Source organism: Opisthocomus hoazin, chromosome 8 (assembly GCF_030867145.1).
Source record: "Opisthocomus hoazin isolate bOpiHoa1 chromosome 8, bOpiHoa1.hap1, whole genome shotgun sequence".
Taxonomy (NCBI): Eukaryota; Metazoa; Chordata; class Aves; order Opisthocomiformes; family Opisthocomidae; genus Opisthocomus; species Opisthocomus hoazin.
The window spans coordinates 32,402,172-32,418,447 of NC_134421.1; the positions used below are offsets into that span (position 1 = coordinate 32,402,172).

At 39.2% G+C, this 16,276-nt stretch overlaps 1 protein-coding gene across 1 annotated transcript in view; it reads right to left on the reverse strand.

Moving 5' to 3' along the window:
- TRHDE (thyrotropin releasing hormone degrading enzyme) overlaps positions 1-16,276 on the reverse strand; it is a 234,995-nt gene that overhangs the window by 97,727 nt on the left and 120,992 nt on the right. Inside the window, exon 7 of the mRNA XM_009931561.2 lies at positions 1,465-1,530. Within this exon, the coding sequence (XP_009929863.2) occupies positions 1,465-1,530 (66 nt within the window). The remainder of the gene's footprint in view (positions 1-1,464; positions 1,531-16,276) is intronic.

Here is a 16,276-nt window from a genome sequence, read left to right on the forward strand (position 1 = left end):
AAACGCAGAAGAAAATAGAAAAAGGAGGATTGAGATGTATGTATTAAAACTTCCCCTTTCTGAAATCTTAAGTGAAATGCTTTTTTTTCAAAAAAACCTGCTATTGAATTTTTATATTAATGGATCTATGCAGGCAAAAGTTTCTGGCTGGAATACGGAGTTTGCTGGACTAAGGACAGAAGTCTTATTGCCTTAAATAAGATGAGTGTTTCACCCTTGACATAAACAATATTTTAGGAAGGAAACTTTTTGATTTCAACATGTCTTATATGGATAAGCAGACTAATTAACTGATTTCATCTGGTGTTACAACTAAGAAAATGAGCCAGCTGGGTCCTGTGAATATGTTATCCTGCAAACTGTGAACACCCTATAAACTCCAAAAAGCTGTATTTCCCTAGCAGGTTTCCTTCCATTGCTTATTGCATGGAACACATCTCTCTGACATAACCAATGCATTTATTTAATTTTTCGTTTATATTTTATCTTCCAATTCATTTTAGTTAGAGGTAGAATTATTCTGTTAAAAAATGACCTGATCCCTGATGTAGTTTATTTAAATTTCAAAATGAAAAGCTTAGTAAGAACAGATAAGATTGATTGCTCCTTCTATCTTAGCATAATTGTATTTCAGGTGAACATCAATTTACTTTAAAGGACACTTCTAAGTAGCAGGCTGCATCATACATAATTCATCAATCACAGCTGCCTGTAACATGATTTACTCAAGCAGATTTCAATGGAATAGAGGGGGTCGCATTGTTTTTTGTGCTTTGGCTTGTTTGTTTTTAAATAGTTTACGAAGCACTCATTTGCACTGAATTACTGCTGAAAAGAGTTCATCCTCAGTAATCAGAACGTTGAATTTCTTTCTCTTCGTACAGAAATGTTACCTCTTTAAATTTCTTTTAAAAGGCAGAGTGAGTTTTCAAAACATCATTAAGGCAGAGAGCATTCCACGCTTATCAAAGGTAAAACTAAAGCTCAAGGATTTTACTGTGGAGGAAGGGAAGGCAAAAATATTTATCTGAAAAGCATTACTAGTTTTACAGCTATGTATTTTCTAGCTGGCTTGACATCATTTGTTATTATTTTCATACCAGCATGCAAATGAAATTGAAGAGAAGTAGCTCTTTCCTCAGCTAGCCCTTCACACAGTTGCCACATAACCAAAATGGCTTTTATACGGCAATCTACACAAAATGGACAGAAAACTGTGCCTAAAGTGCAATCGCTTGATACACCAAGAAATAAAGGTGAAACTGGGGGCACCGCAATGTGTGTTACACTACTTAGCATCTTCCATCAAGTTCAGCTTCAGGGACATGTTGGTGCCTCAGCTGGTCCTGAAGTAAAGAAACATTTCCACAAATAGACACAAATATACTGTAAAAAGAAAAAGAGAGAGCAAGAGAAACTGCTAGAAATACGCACCCACACAAAGACAGAAATGCCTTTACTTACTTGTAAGCCCATTTGAAACACAGAGTGACCCATAAAGTTAGCCAACATTCGAATTAGAGCTGCACCCTGTAGGAAATAATAGAGAAAAAAAGAAGTTACCGGATTCGCAAGTCAACATTATACAATAATAACAATCTGAAGTAGGCATTTCCATCCAACACTATCATCTTAGAAACTTGTGATTAATATAACCTTTATTTGTGCTGCAATGAAAAAGCGAGAGAGAAGATAATGCAGATGCTTACAAGGAAAAGTGAGCAAGTAGACAGATATTGCTAATATCCTGCCCCGTCTACTGAATAAGGCACAGGTCATAAAACACCCTCTCTCCACTGCTGGAGCACGGATGTGTCAGCTCCACAGCTGGTTGCCCCCAGCTCTTCTGTGCACTCAGCAGTACTGCACAGTTTTAAATGAGGGCAAAAAATAATGTCCGTGCTAAATTCTACCACTGATTATTCATAACATTTTAAACTCCATCATACTGCTGTAAACCAGGATTTAGTGATACTGCTTTCCTTTGTAAAAGCCTTCAAGATCTGATGATCTGGAAGCAGATCATTTTCATAAGAATTTTATAAAATGTGGATACATATATTTGACTTACTAATACTCAGCTTATTTCCCACACCATCATGCAAAGAGGTAAGCGCTTGTATAACAACCTTTCTTTACTTACACCAGTTCTTAGCCCTTCGCCCCTTCAGGCAAAGGAGAGAGATCTAAACAATGTCTTTTGCTTCACAGGTGATTCTAACTCTCAGTACCTACACCAAGAAACAGATACTTGCCAGAGCAGCATTCTTTAAGGCATTCCTTTTATGTTGTCTCACTCCCTCTCAGAACTACAACTGCTGTGTATTTTCCCTCTGCACAACTGCTCTATTTCAAGCAGAAATATCTTTGCAGATCTGATTTGATGATTTAGCTATAATATCCCACTTTGCAATCCAATGTCAAGACAACCAGCCTTTCAATCCCATTAATTTAATGTTGTACTTAGTACTCATCACTGTATGAGATGGAGGACACTTCTGATTTAAAGACAGTGAATCAAAGGCCATAAGAAAACTTGACGTTAGAACTCAACATCCTCAGCTACAGATGTAGGCTTAGGAATTTGGCTAATGCTCAATTAGAAAATAAAATTTTTAAAAAAAAAGAAACATTTCATAGATTCAAAAATTCACAGGTTCTAAAGCCAAAAGGACTATTACAATGATGTAATCTGTCTTCCTGCATTATTAGAGGTCAAACAGCAATTTAGGCAAAAACCCTATTGCTTCTCTTTACACAGCAGCATCTATTTTAGGAAGATTCAAGAAAAGGAAAATGTCTCACTACATATCTTGTCAAAACTAATATATACTCTCATAGTGAAAATGTGCACCTTTTACTAATTTGAATTTCTCTAGCTTCAGCTTTCAAAACAAGATTTTATGTCTTTTCCTGCTAGATTAAAGTTCAAAATAGTTTTGGAATTCACAGTTCTCCAATTTTTAGATCACTTTACACGTTCTACTCATTTTTTTGTATCATGCCTATTTTTTAAGTACTGAAGGAATTATCTGTAATAGCCTACATTTGAAACAATTATATAAATCAAAAAGATTAGTAAATTATTAGTAAATCTTAAAAAAAAACAGAATAAGTTCTTCAAATAGGCAGCAACAGAAAATAATACACAGTTACTAAAGTAACCAAATGTCAAAGTTTAACACGGCAGCTGGCAACTAGGATCCAACAGCGGCTCATTCACCCTTCCCCTTCCCCTCCCAGTGGGATGGGGAGAAGAAATGGACAACTTGTAAAACTTATGCGTTGAGATAAAGGCAGTTTAATAGTACAACAAAGGAAATATTAATACTCGTAATTATAGTAATAAAGATAATAATGAATATGCAGAACAAACTGTATACAATTTTTCTCACCACCCAGTGACCAGTTTGCAGCCAGTGCCTGAGCAGAGATCATGGAACCCAGAAATCATGAATTTCATAGATTTCCCAAAATTCCCAAAAAAGACTGAACGGCTGGAAAAGTTCCAACTCCTGACCAAGAGAGGATTCAAACTCATGGAAAAGACAAGGGAAAAAATGGGATTCCTGCCCCTTGGCCAAGCCACTTTATAAAATGAGCATGACATTAATGGTATGCAATATTTCCACTGGCCAGCTTGGGTTAGCTGTCTGGCTGCGCTCCCTCTCAGCTCCGGCACACCTGCTCATCAGCTGAATATGGGACTAGGTAAAGTCCTTGATTTCTTAGCAACAACTAAAAACATCAGTGTTATCAACGTTCTTCTCATACTAAATCCAAAACACAGCAGCTACTGGGAACAAAATTAACTCTATCCCAGTCAAAACCAGGACACCACACACAAAAAAAAAAATTATTCAAGAGATATTTGTAATTGCTTGTAAGAATTGAATGGTTGATAAACCAAAAGAATTTGTTTGCATTATTAACACTATGCTATGTTTTTATGGTGGTACCTAATCTTGCCAGGGAACCAATCATGTTTGGAACACACAGCAGCATAGAAAATAATCCCTATCAAAGCAGATTATTACTTGAACAGACAAGACCATAGGTCAGGAAGCATTATTATCCTTATTTTACCAGAGGAAGGGAATGAGTAAAGAGGGAAAGGGAGGGGAGGGGAGAGATTCTAAATAAAAACAGGAAAACAGAAAATAAGAGAACCTCAAGGGTAAAAATCTGTCTTAGAGAGAAGAGAGGAGAAATGGGAGCAAACGCAGCCCTTAGTGTGGAGGGAAAAGAAACGTGAGGAAGAAAAGGGAAGAAACCACTCACTTCACCTTTCTTGCTCTTTGAGAACAGGCAGAACAGAGAATGGTGACACATTCATAAGAAGAGCAGAAGCAATCAACACTTTCCCAGCTCTGGGAAGCAAAGGTAAAGACAGCAAACACTGGCACTCTGACTGCAGATGAAGAGAAACAGGTTTGCAGGCAGAAGGATAAAAAGCAAGAGGTATGCAGAGTAACTGGCATAAGGAAGAGGGGCTAATAAAAAGAGCTTGGAAGATGACCCTAACCAGAGGGTCCTGGGAGGTAAAGAAGGTATGTGCAGTAAGTTCAGCTATAGTAGTTACAGAATACATAGCCTTCGGGTCATGTGAATGGCCTCATGTGCTAGTATTTTCACTGCCTACCCACCTAGCAAGCAGGAACTAGATGGAGTCCAGAGGACCTATGCTTCCATACCTTCTGAAAGTTTCTCTGATCTAGACCTAAGCCTACAGAAAAATCCTAAATCACAACAGAACTGTTCTGCTGCAGAGAACGGTCTTTGGAACCTGCCAGCGTTTTTTCCTGAACACCCTGACACGCAACCGATCTGCTCCCCACTTCACTCCCAGGGCCACTTGTCCTCTGCCAGCATTTGTCCAACCAAGGAATGACATACGGAGTCTTGAGAAGTCAACTCTCCTACAGGGCAGAATGGGTATTTATTGATTTTTCAAGTGCTTTCCACCAGCCAGTGGATGACTCAGTACTTTGTCAAGAGGTAAAACACATTGGTTTAAAAGGTCTAGCAGAAAGCAATTCTTTCCTACCCAAAAAATGTACCTAAGTTCCTGGGAGTGTAAGATCTGACTCACCTGAAGCCCTTGTACCCCATCTTAATAAACGTGTATTCAGACAAATACACTAGATATTCAGTCAATGATTAATGGCACTACATGACTCTGGTGGAGCACGACACAGCCGAAATTTCCTCAGCTTCAGCACTGTTATAGGGAAGGAAGGTAGAACATGTTGGTTACTCCATGGAAATTAACTGCACACACAGTCCTTTTCTGCAAAATGCTCTTGGGGAAAAAGCACGCTCATGGGCAATTAGCCAACATTGGCTGAAGTGCTCCAAGTTTATGCTCTTTCATTCCCAGAAGAAACACATTTGCACACTCACATTGTGGTAAAGACCATCCATAATTAAAATTAGGAGACAAATTCCTTTATACATGAGCTGAATTTCTCTTTGAAATCTACAAAATGCAGTCACAGGTAAGGCGTTCAGTCTAACTCTCTCCATGCCAATGTAAATAACATGATTACAACCTTGATCTCACATTAAATGAAACTAATTTTTAAAGACTCACTCCTACACTTCTAGATCCTGTGGCATCACTACAGGTCACAATTAATATAAGTTAATTTAATTCTCTGACTTAACAAACAATCCAATGTTATTATATCTGAATTCTTACACTAATTATTTCACTTGCAACTTGCATGCTGTAATTATTTTGTATACAAAAGAAAGAACGAAACAAAATTTTCTTTAACAGGAAAAAAATGTGAGTCTTAAGCACAAACCCACAGAAATATGACTACTGCATACTACACAGCCACACAGGAGAGGACACACCTGACTAAATCTAGCTACCTGTGTCTCCAATTACCTGAGTTGTTCTGACTTCCTTTACAGTGAATGGACAGCACCAGTCACTTCTGGGTGCACTTTACCTCATCTCAATGTAGACCCCCCCCAAACAGATCAGAAGAATTGTACCCTAAAAGCACCCCATCGCCTGTAATCCACTTCAGAAGGAGCCTTGTGACTAGCTCATATGTACATATCCGCACTACAGACCTCTGAAGTGAGATGAATTCACCTGCATTGTCCAAAAATGCCACACAGAGATTGATTCCCCACTCTCTTGTAAAAGTTCTGTACCAGTAAGCAGTTCCCAAGAATTTCTGAATTGCAGAGATATAAAACTGTTGTGACATCATCCTTTTCTATATATACAGTTGAATAACATATATCGTATCTGGGTTTATCCTACATTTGTCATACTTTCAAGGAAAGGCAGGCATCCAAGAGAGGGCCCTGAAGAGAGGGCAGAGTGCTTGCTAGCTGAAAGTGGATGTTCTGTACCAAGCAGACAGCAAAGTGCTTAAAATAATGAACTGGTGAAGCAGTTGCAGTGAAGTGAACAATATAAAAATCAGTAAACCAGCACATAGGATTATGCAGAAACTAGGAGGCAAGGGCAAGGGGCCGTGTGTGAAGAGATGCAAATGAGCTGGAAACTCATTCAGCTTTATTCTTTCAAGGACCAAAAATTATGTCAGTATTCTAAAAAGTGCTCATGAGAGAAAAATGTCACCAACACAAAACAGAAACCATGAACTACAGCTGACTGTTGTGAGGGTGAAATAATATATCATTTTGTAAATGAGTTGGAGTGTGGGAATTAAAAGAGAACATAAAAGGATGACCCAGAAAAGCTGCTACTCTTCCATGCTCCTTTCCACCAAGACTTGTCATTTTTTCTTAGAACATCAACTTCTTTTTTCTTTTTGGTTCTGCTTTTACTGTGTTTTGTCGTTTCTGTTTTAACTGTAGGACTGAGATTCATCTGACCAAATGCAGATGCCTACATTGTAGCTATCTGATGCTTACTCAGTTGTATACAGCTGAGCCAGCTGTTTAGACTCCCTTTAAAAGCCATGGAGAGAGAAGCAAGCACTTCAGCTCCCCCTGATTCATCTCATCCAAAGACATGCACCTAAAATAGGATAGATGAATTTCACCCTAAAAGTGCCTGTTTATCTTCACTGACAATACAGGGAGGTTAGAGGACTAGTTAACTGCAAGAGTCTACACAGCGAACATCCCAAGTGAGATCACATGAATCCCTCTGAAGATACTTTATCCTGCAACTTACACAGCAACCTCAGAAAATATGAAAGCGTAAACAGTGCAAAAACACCTCCCTGAGTTTTCAAAGTCTCAGACAGCATCTTGCAGGCTTACCTATGCATTTATCTCCTGTAATGCCAAATAACAGTAATAATAATTACACAGATCTCAATATATCTCTTCTTCACTGAACATCCACCTTGCCATCCTTGTTTAGGAATGAAAGCTGTTTATTCTGATTTAGTTCAGAATTCTGTCTTTTTTGATATAAAAACTAAAGTCAGGAAGTATTCTAGCAGGAAAAATATCACCATGGTATCCAAGGTGTAAGCATGGAGTGAGGTACTGAGGAGAGGAGCACTGGACTACCAACAAAAATTACATAATTGAATTTCTAAAAAAAAATTTAATATGTCAATTTTCCACATAAACTCCACCCATCAATTTTACTTTTTCTTCTCTCATTTAAAAAAAAACAAAAAAAACAAAAAAAACAAAAAAAAAAAAAAAAAAAAAAAACCCACAACACATCACATTGAAATACAGGTGACTTATTAACAGTTTTTTATTGTGCAGCAGTCAGTTCAAAATCAGTCTTGATTTATGTGTAATAGCACGACTTGTTTTTCAAATACAATGGGACACAGATAGGAGGCCTACAGCTATTTTCCTGTATGCTAGTACCTTGCAATTCAAGATGGGGGTTACTTTCTCTCTAACTAAGGGAGCTGTGAGTTACTCTATCCCAATTACACTAGATTTTATTTATATTGTTAGAGCTATTATTATCAATAATAACGTCTTATAACCACCTTAATCTTCATTGATTAAAACAAGGCTCAGATCACATACAGCCACATGCAAAGGTAGCATTCTTTCCTGAAGAGCTCCTGAATTAGGATAAGAATCAATATACAAAGTTTGATGGCTACTAATATACACCTGACATATACTAGTATTCATTTTTCTTAATGAATCAGTCACATTACACATACATTAAGTAACTCCCTCCTTAAACTACTTCCTCTGAGCTACAGGTCAGATGCCTTGTCAAAGACTTTTTGTAAATCCAGTGTCTACTGACTCCCCACAAGAACTCCAGCTGGTTAGCGAGACAGAATCTCCCTTTGCAGCGGAGGCCCAGGCAAGACCAACATATTTATCCATGTGCTCAGTGATCTTACTCTTTGTACACCATAGAGTCCCCATCTTGCTGGAGAAGAACGCATCAGTCTATTGCTCCCAGGACTTCCCCTGGAGGTCTTTCTGTACATTGCCCCAGCAATTCTCTGGCACAGTGGCCATTTGAAAGAACGGTCTATGCCTCTGTGCTAGAAGTTCTGCAGTTCCACATCTGGTTACCTTCAGAATGTGCAGGTGGGTGCCACCCACCTCTGCAGACTTGCTAACAACTGAGTTCTTTCAGTTAGTATTTCCCACATACCTACCTCAAACTGATAGTTCCTACGACCTATCTGTTAACAAAGAATAAACTGAGCATGGGAATCCACACATTCTTCAGAAGGCAAGTCCAACACAAATAATTCATTGCACTTCTCTGCTATATCCTTAAAAATGTGAGTCCCACTTTTACACCTTGGTTGTGGCGTAGCCTCTCACCGGTAACCGAGAGCCATACCTGCTGTATACATTTAACTCAGGCATGAACCATCTTCACAGAATCACTTAAGATCACACAGAATCTTTCAAATTTTGGTTAATATGTTCTGATTAATGGTTGAAATGTATCTTGTCTTCACGAAACATGCTGAAGATTGAGATTTTTTTAGAACTACAAATGTCATAAAAGCAGCATACAGACTGGGTTGGTTTTTTTTAAATGTTGAACATATTTTTACAGTACTGTGTCAACTAGAAGCCTAAGAGTATCAACAATCAAATGGATTCTTAAGTAAATGAGTATAACTTCATTTCAGTTCAAGGTTCCTGAATTCATACATTATTCTTTATTTCTCAAAATCTCAAGATAATTCTGTGATTCTAAGTTCATTTCAAACACTGGAAGAGCATGCTATCAAGCACTCATACAAAGAACTCATATTTGCACATTATTTTTGTAATGTGAATGCTAGCCAACACATAATAACCAAGTCACGTTTTCCAAAACAATCATTCTTTGTTGGTACTAAGCAACCACAGCTGGATGCCCCATGAAATTTAGCTTACTGGGAAAAACACAGCATGAATTAAAGTGAAAGAACAATGCACATCAAATATGTAGCAAAAATGTGACATCTAATAAAGAATTCTAATATAAAATTTAAAAAAACCAAAACAGAATCTGTCAAATCCTGGAGAAATTTAACACAAAAAAATATGTTTTGACTAAGTCACATCTGCAGAATTCGCTCAAATACAGATACAGAATAGTCTGTGTGAGTGTAAATGAATTATTTAAAAACTTGGTCATCTGAGTTGCTGTGTTACTCTATGAAGTGCACTGAATCAGCTCAGTTGTCACCCTCAGCATGTTAAAGAAGCAGATCAAGAGATGGGAGAAGTATGTCTGTAATGTCTGTTGAACAACTGGTGCGACCTTAAGCAAAGCAACAGACATACCTTAGTTCTCCTGTAAGAAAACTGAGTAATTAGTTCCAAATCCAAGTGCTGCATTTAAACTGTGTTTCCTTAAGCAAACCTACTCACCACACCCTCTTGCTTTTTTCCCGTTTCCCCAAAAGGAGAAGTCCAACGATTCCTCAGCTCCCGCTCAGAAGGTCATGCAGAAATGTATTTTATCTTCCTACCTCTGTGATCTGAACTGTCTTTTATGGTATATAGCCTTACCCTGACAGTCCTGGAACAAGTGTGTCCTGCTCATGCCATCAGTTACAACACAGTACTGTGGCAGGCTCCCGAGAGACCCCTGCTGAAGTCCTTCTCTTGAGCTGTAAAAGCAGAGATATTTGCAAAGCCTTCTCTGCAATTCTTCAGCTGTCTCTATGCAAAATATCTCCTCTCTGGGAACTGCAGAAGTACACACTGAAAAATTATTTTCAGGGAATTAATTAAACTGTATCATGAGTCACCAGCACTAAATCCCTCTTTCATTTTCAGAAACTGAGCACTGTAATACACCAGTTTGGCTATTTTCTGTATTCTCCAACAGCACCTCCAAATACAAGAAAAATGAAGCTTGTGAATTTGAAAAGTGTGAACGCTTCCTTATTTGATTAAAATAACAGAAAGTATTTGTGCCTATGATTTCCTCTCGGTGGCAGAAATGTAAAATGTTCAGACAGCGTTACTAGAGCCTTTCCCTTTGGAAAACCAACATAAAAGCAGTGAGAAGTAAGGAAGGAGAAAGGTGTATGCAGACTGTGCAGCATACTAGTACAAAATGTGACAATATGAGCCTAATCCTGAAGTTCTTAGTCTGGGCCACCATTCAGTGACACACTGAAGTACCTTAGACATGTAAGCAACCCAACTTAAATGCCACAGCTTAGACACATAAAATTCAGCATAAGTACGTACTTCGGTGAATTTGGTTCTGACTGGTTTCCCTGCACTTGATAATAAATTGTTAAAAAGTAAGGAACTATGTTCATTAAAAGAAGCCCCAAAAACTATCCCTACTTGATTTTAGCAGTACAGAAAAACACAGTCCAGGCTAAAAAAAAAAAAAAAGCAGTCGCTTACTTTATCTTCTTTACTTTGTAAAGTAATACAGAATTTCCAATTGATATTTCCTTATCAAGAAGTGCACACCCATAAGTTAACATGCTGTTGATACTCAGCAATAAAACCAGAATATATTTTAATAAACAAATTAAACTTACACTATTTTTAAAACTCTACTTGCAGAGTGGATGAGCCAATATTTTTAAAAACAGCAAATATACCTATAAACCTGTAATGTACTGTGCTAAATCATTAAAGATGCATAAAGGCATCTTATGTTGTTTTTATAGATTGTAAGGCCATTTATCTGATGCCAAAACATCACTGAAAAAGCAACATTATATTCAAGGAGAGCTTTTCACTGGGAAATCATAATCATTTTCTATTCTGACAAACACAGCTGTTCTAAGGCTGGATAATACCGAAATGGTCAGATGGTAAGATGAGCTTTGGTGAAATGTTTGTCTTAGACATAAATTCTGTTGCAAATTTTAGGAACATGACACAATGAACAAAATTCAGGGGTAAATGACCATAACTAATCATGTTCTTCAGGTGGATACTGTCACATCATTTTCCTTGAATAATAAAACATATCAGTCACCTAGACAAAATGCTACTCGGACTCGATTTAAAAGTGTAGTTTTATTTAGCCTTACCATCCAGAATCTCTCTTACATGTTCTGACACCACTGACAAGGACAAAAGCAAGTTATACTTTCTCATTAACTGCTTCTATGTGGAAATCTTCATGGATGGACAAACACAAGAGGTTGACAACATTATTTACATAGACAGGCCATCATCAGAAATCAAGTAAGTAGCAAATAAACTAGTGTATTTTAAAATCCACTGGATTAAGAATCTTTTGTAATAATAAAACTGGGTCCACAAAACCATATTTTCCATTAGGAGTATCAATGACCTGGATGAAGAGTTAGAGTGCACCCTCAGCAAGTTTGCTGATGACACCAAACTGGGAGGAGTGGTAGATACACCAGAAGGCTGTGCTGCCATTCAGCGTGACCTGGACAGGCTGGAAAGTTGGGCAGAGAGGAACCTGATGAGGTTCAACAAAGGCAAGCGCAGGGTCCTGCACCTGGGGAGGAACAACCCCATGCATCAGTACAGGTTTGGGGGGGACCTGCTGGAGAGAAGCTCTGTGGAGAGGGACCTGGGTGTCCTGGTGGACGACAGGTTGACCATGAGCCAGCAGTGTGCCCTGGCTGCCAAGAAAGCCAATGGGATCCTGGGATGCATTAGGAGGAGTGTGGCCAGTAGGTCGAGGGAGGTTCTCCTTCCCCTCTACACTGCCCTAGTGAGGCCTCATCTGGAGTACTCTGTCCAGTTCTGGGCTCCCCAGTTCAAGAAAGATGAGGAACTGCTGGAGAGTGTCCAGCAGAGGGCTACAAGGATGGTGAGGGGACTGGAGCATCTCTCCTATGAGGAGAGGCTGAGGGAGCTGGGCTTGTTCAGCCTGAAGAAGAGAAGCCTGCGAGGGGACCTAATAAATATTTATAAATATCTCAGGGGTGGGTGTCAGTAGGATGTGGTCAAACTCTTTTCAGTGGTGCCTAGCAACAGGACAAGGGGCAATGGGCACAAACGGAAGCACAGGAAGTTCCCTCTGAACATGAGGAAGATCTTCTTCCCTCTGAGGGTGATGTAGCACTGGAACAGGCTGCCCAGGGAGGTTGTGGATTCTCCTTCTCTGGAGATATTCAAGACCCGCCTGGACAAGGTTCTGTGCAGCCTGCTGTAGGCGACCCTGCTTTGACAGGGGGATTGGACTAGATGACCCACAGAGGTCCCTTCCAACCCCTACCATTCTGTGATTCTGTGATTCTGAGTAAGAGACAAAGATTTTCCCTTTTATGATGAACACTTACAGAAGCATTTACATGGTCACAGTTCCTTCACTTCAACAAGGAAATGTATCACCATTTTACCAACCAGCTCCACAGAGAATCCAAAACCAAATTAAGTAGAATAAAACTCAGAATTTGTGATGGTTCTCCATTGATGACTACCCTGGGGATCAGTAAGATCTGATAGTCCTCTATTTATCCAGTCAATGTGTTCTGTAGTGATATCATACAGCATTGGGGTTTTTTTAACTAGAGTATTACTCCATAATAAAAAAAAGATTTTAAAAGTCTGTATCTCAGCACAATTAATCATTACCAACCACACATTTAATCTCATCAAAGACTGAAATCAAGTCTGTTTGACCAGGTTTGTTTCTATGAAGCATGAAAACTAATAGTCCTTTTTTTTTTTTTATTTCACTAAATACCACATAAGAATTTCAATCCATTTGCCTAAGACTGATTTACAGCTAACTATAATTAAACACGCCATTCTACTTTCTCTCTTTTAATATCTCTTTTAAGCTTCAGAAATTATCCACTACTTAAACACACCTTCAAACAACAACAACAAAACAGTGTGGCAGAGGTTGCTCCAGAGAGTTGCCTCCTGAATAGAGGTCCTGCAGGATCATATTTTGATCAAAATATTGATCGTATTTTTATGCCAAGTTTTTTATCCTTTTAGTCTATTTCATTACCTCTAGTTTATTTTCTATTTTCAATTCTTACAATTTGTTCCAGGTTACTTTAACACTTGTATTTGTTGCTCTCGTTCTACTGATCTGAACCAGAATGTGCCAGCAAAAGTTCTCTCTCGTCTTTACTCAAGCATTGCCGATTTTTGGACTTCTTCAGGGTAAAACCAGAAACTACCTGTAGAGGCTTACAAAGGCAATTTCTGCTTTGCACGTTACTGAAAATTACCGTTACAAAGTAGAGCTGGAGAAGCAGAAAATGCTAGCGCGTTTCAGGAACCCTGGCGCACTGGCTGGTACCTCCACATGCACCCACTTTTATCAACGCTTTATTTTACACCGTAGAAACAGCTGAGACATGGACACACTATTCTGTTCCTTCTACTCCCTGTCAGGTATAGAAACATGGGAAGTGATGGCAGGGCACAGTGTCTTGAGCTGCCATTGCCATTTCTGCTTTGATCACCTCCTCTAACCCTTGGGAGTTGCCGCTTGCTGATGCCTTTTGACGGGGCAGAAGACAGCAGGAGACAGTCTTGTGCCACAACAGGCTCTACCTTCCCAATGGCTCTGCCTTGTGTTGGCCTGACTGGGCAATCTAGTCTAACAAGCTCTTCTCTAAAATACCGTGCTTTTATTAACATTTGCATTCCGGTTTTATTATTTCCAGTCAAACCCACACACAGTTCTCCCCAGCATGGGGAACGTAACTCTCCTGAAGCACTGTAGGTGTGTAACTTTTTATATATCACACACAGTGGTTTCTATATTTGTTCTACAGAAAACACTGTCTTACCATACACTAAACAGTGTAAAAGGTTAATGACAGTTTGTTTTGAGTCAGGAAGGTGCTCAGATGCCTGAAGAGAGCTATTTTAAGTATCCTGAAGCACCTGCCTAGTTTTATGCACCAGTACCCCCCAGCTGGAGTGGGACAGCCTGCACTGTCAGGCACTCTTGGGACTGCTCTGAACGATTTCACCGACTCTGAGTTTCAATGGCTTTCATACTGGAAGCAGTAACAACCTACAACCTTTTTATCTAAACAGAAAGAAATTATTTTCATTGCAAGATACTTCCTCTGTTACAAAGCATTACAAACAAATGGCTCCTCAAAGCACCTTCTGCAATCTGGGCACTGACCTGCTGCGCTCAGAAGTCATGGAACAGAAACCAGCATCATGCAAACACACACCCAGGACTTAATGGCATTCACAGATGACCTCACAGCTAAATTAGTCAGGGAGAACAAAAAGCTCTCCCTTTACGCTGCGCTGAGTGAGTGGGTTGTAAAGCCACCTGTATTGTATTGTAAGACTTTTAACTAGCTGGATACCATCCTCTGTTATTGATTTAGTTAAGCGAGTTACTAAAAATAAGCCCTATTTTACTATATTTTACTATTTGTAAGTATTTATCTAGTATTTCACTGTTAATGAACTGCTTTCACTTTTATGTGGTCATTTCACAGGTGCACGTTGTCCCAGTTTCATTGCTTTCATGAACTGAGTGGATTTCGGTCTGATACTAATCCCAGTTTTACTGGGCAGAATAGATGTTTTGGTTTTTTTTTTTGTTTTATTTCATTATTACAGTGCCAATCTCCTTCCCAGTGCCCAAGGAACAGAAGTAAAAACGCACAAAGTTTTCAGAGAGCCTTTCCAGCGACTGCAGTTAGCCCTCTTGTTCTTCCACATTCTTGCAGAACATGTTACGCTTTAAATTTTCAGAAATAAATACACTCAGAAGGGTGAGAAAGCCACTGCTTTCAATTTCTTAAATTCTGCTTTGCCAGAACAGTTATTGCAACGTACAGGGAAGCTGAGCATTTTTCTTCCTGCAAATTTTTAGTTGAACAGATTTCCTAATGCAGAACACTGCCTTTGAAGGGAGGCAGGGAGCATAGTCCCCCTGTATTATTATTAGAAATACATCTTCCTTCCATCACTCAGACACAGAAAGCAGGAAAAAGCATTTTTAATGAAGTGGCACAAAGATAAGAAGGAAAAGGAAATTATACATACACAGCTTCAGGAAATAACGAATTGTTTGCATTACAAAGCCAAGGCCAGTAACTGATCTCACTGCTGAGGTTAATTTTACTTATGATGAGGAAAGAAATGGAATATTCTTCCCTATTCCAGTCATCCTCTTCTGTTTTTTCATTATGGTTTGGCATTTGCCAAGACATATTCTACTGGGGGTACTTTTATAGTTACACTCCATCATACTGGTCTTGCCTGCTCTGATTGCTGCCAGTATCTTCAACCAGCACACTTCAAAGCATGCAGCAGACTGACGGAAAGGACTTCAGATATTATCTGGCTCTCTACAGTGTCCTTGGTGCCCTTTCATCCCTTCTGTTATCTGGCTGTGACTGCTTATCTAGGGCTATGACTCCTTTAGTTCTGTCTGGCATCTCTCTCCCTCACGCTGTTCTGGGTCTGGCTGCTCCCTTTGAGATGCAGCTGTCTTGTTTCTCCATTTTATTATAGCCGGTTGTTCCTTGCTGATTGTTGCTCCTCATGTTATTCTTGCTGCACTCGCTCCTCCTCTGTTGATGCAGCTCTCCAGGGCTATGATTCCTGCTGTCAGTTATTTCTAGTGTGGAAAGGCTGTCACGCTTTTTGCTTTGATTTAACAATTCTCAGATCCACTCTAGTGTTCAACAGGCTCTATTTCCTACTGCATTTGGGATATAACCACTTTTCCCATCATCGTGGGAGGACACTATCTCACTTCCAGCTGTACTAAGAAGACATATCCACTCTCTGATGTAGCTTGAGAGCCTTGAATCATCTACCAGTACTGTTTATTAATGAACTATCACGACTTCTCATTTTTCTCCATATATTTGTGGCCCTAGTGGAGGATGACGCGCTCCTATCTGAAGAATGACTAGTATGATGCTTTCAAAAGAGG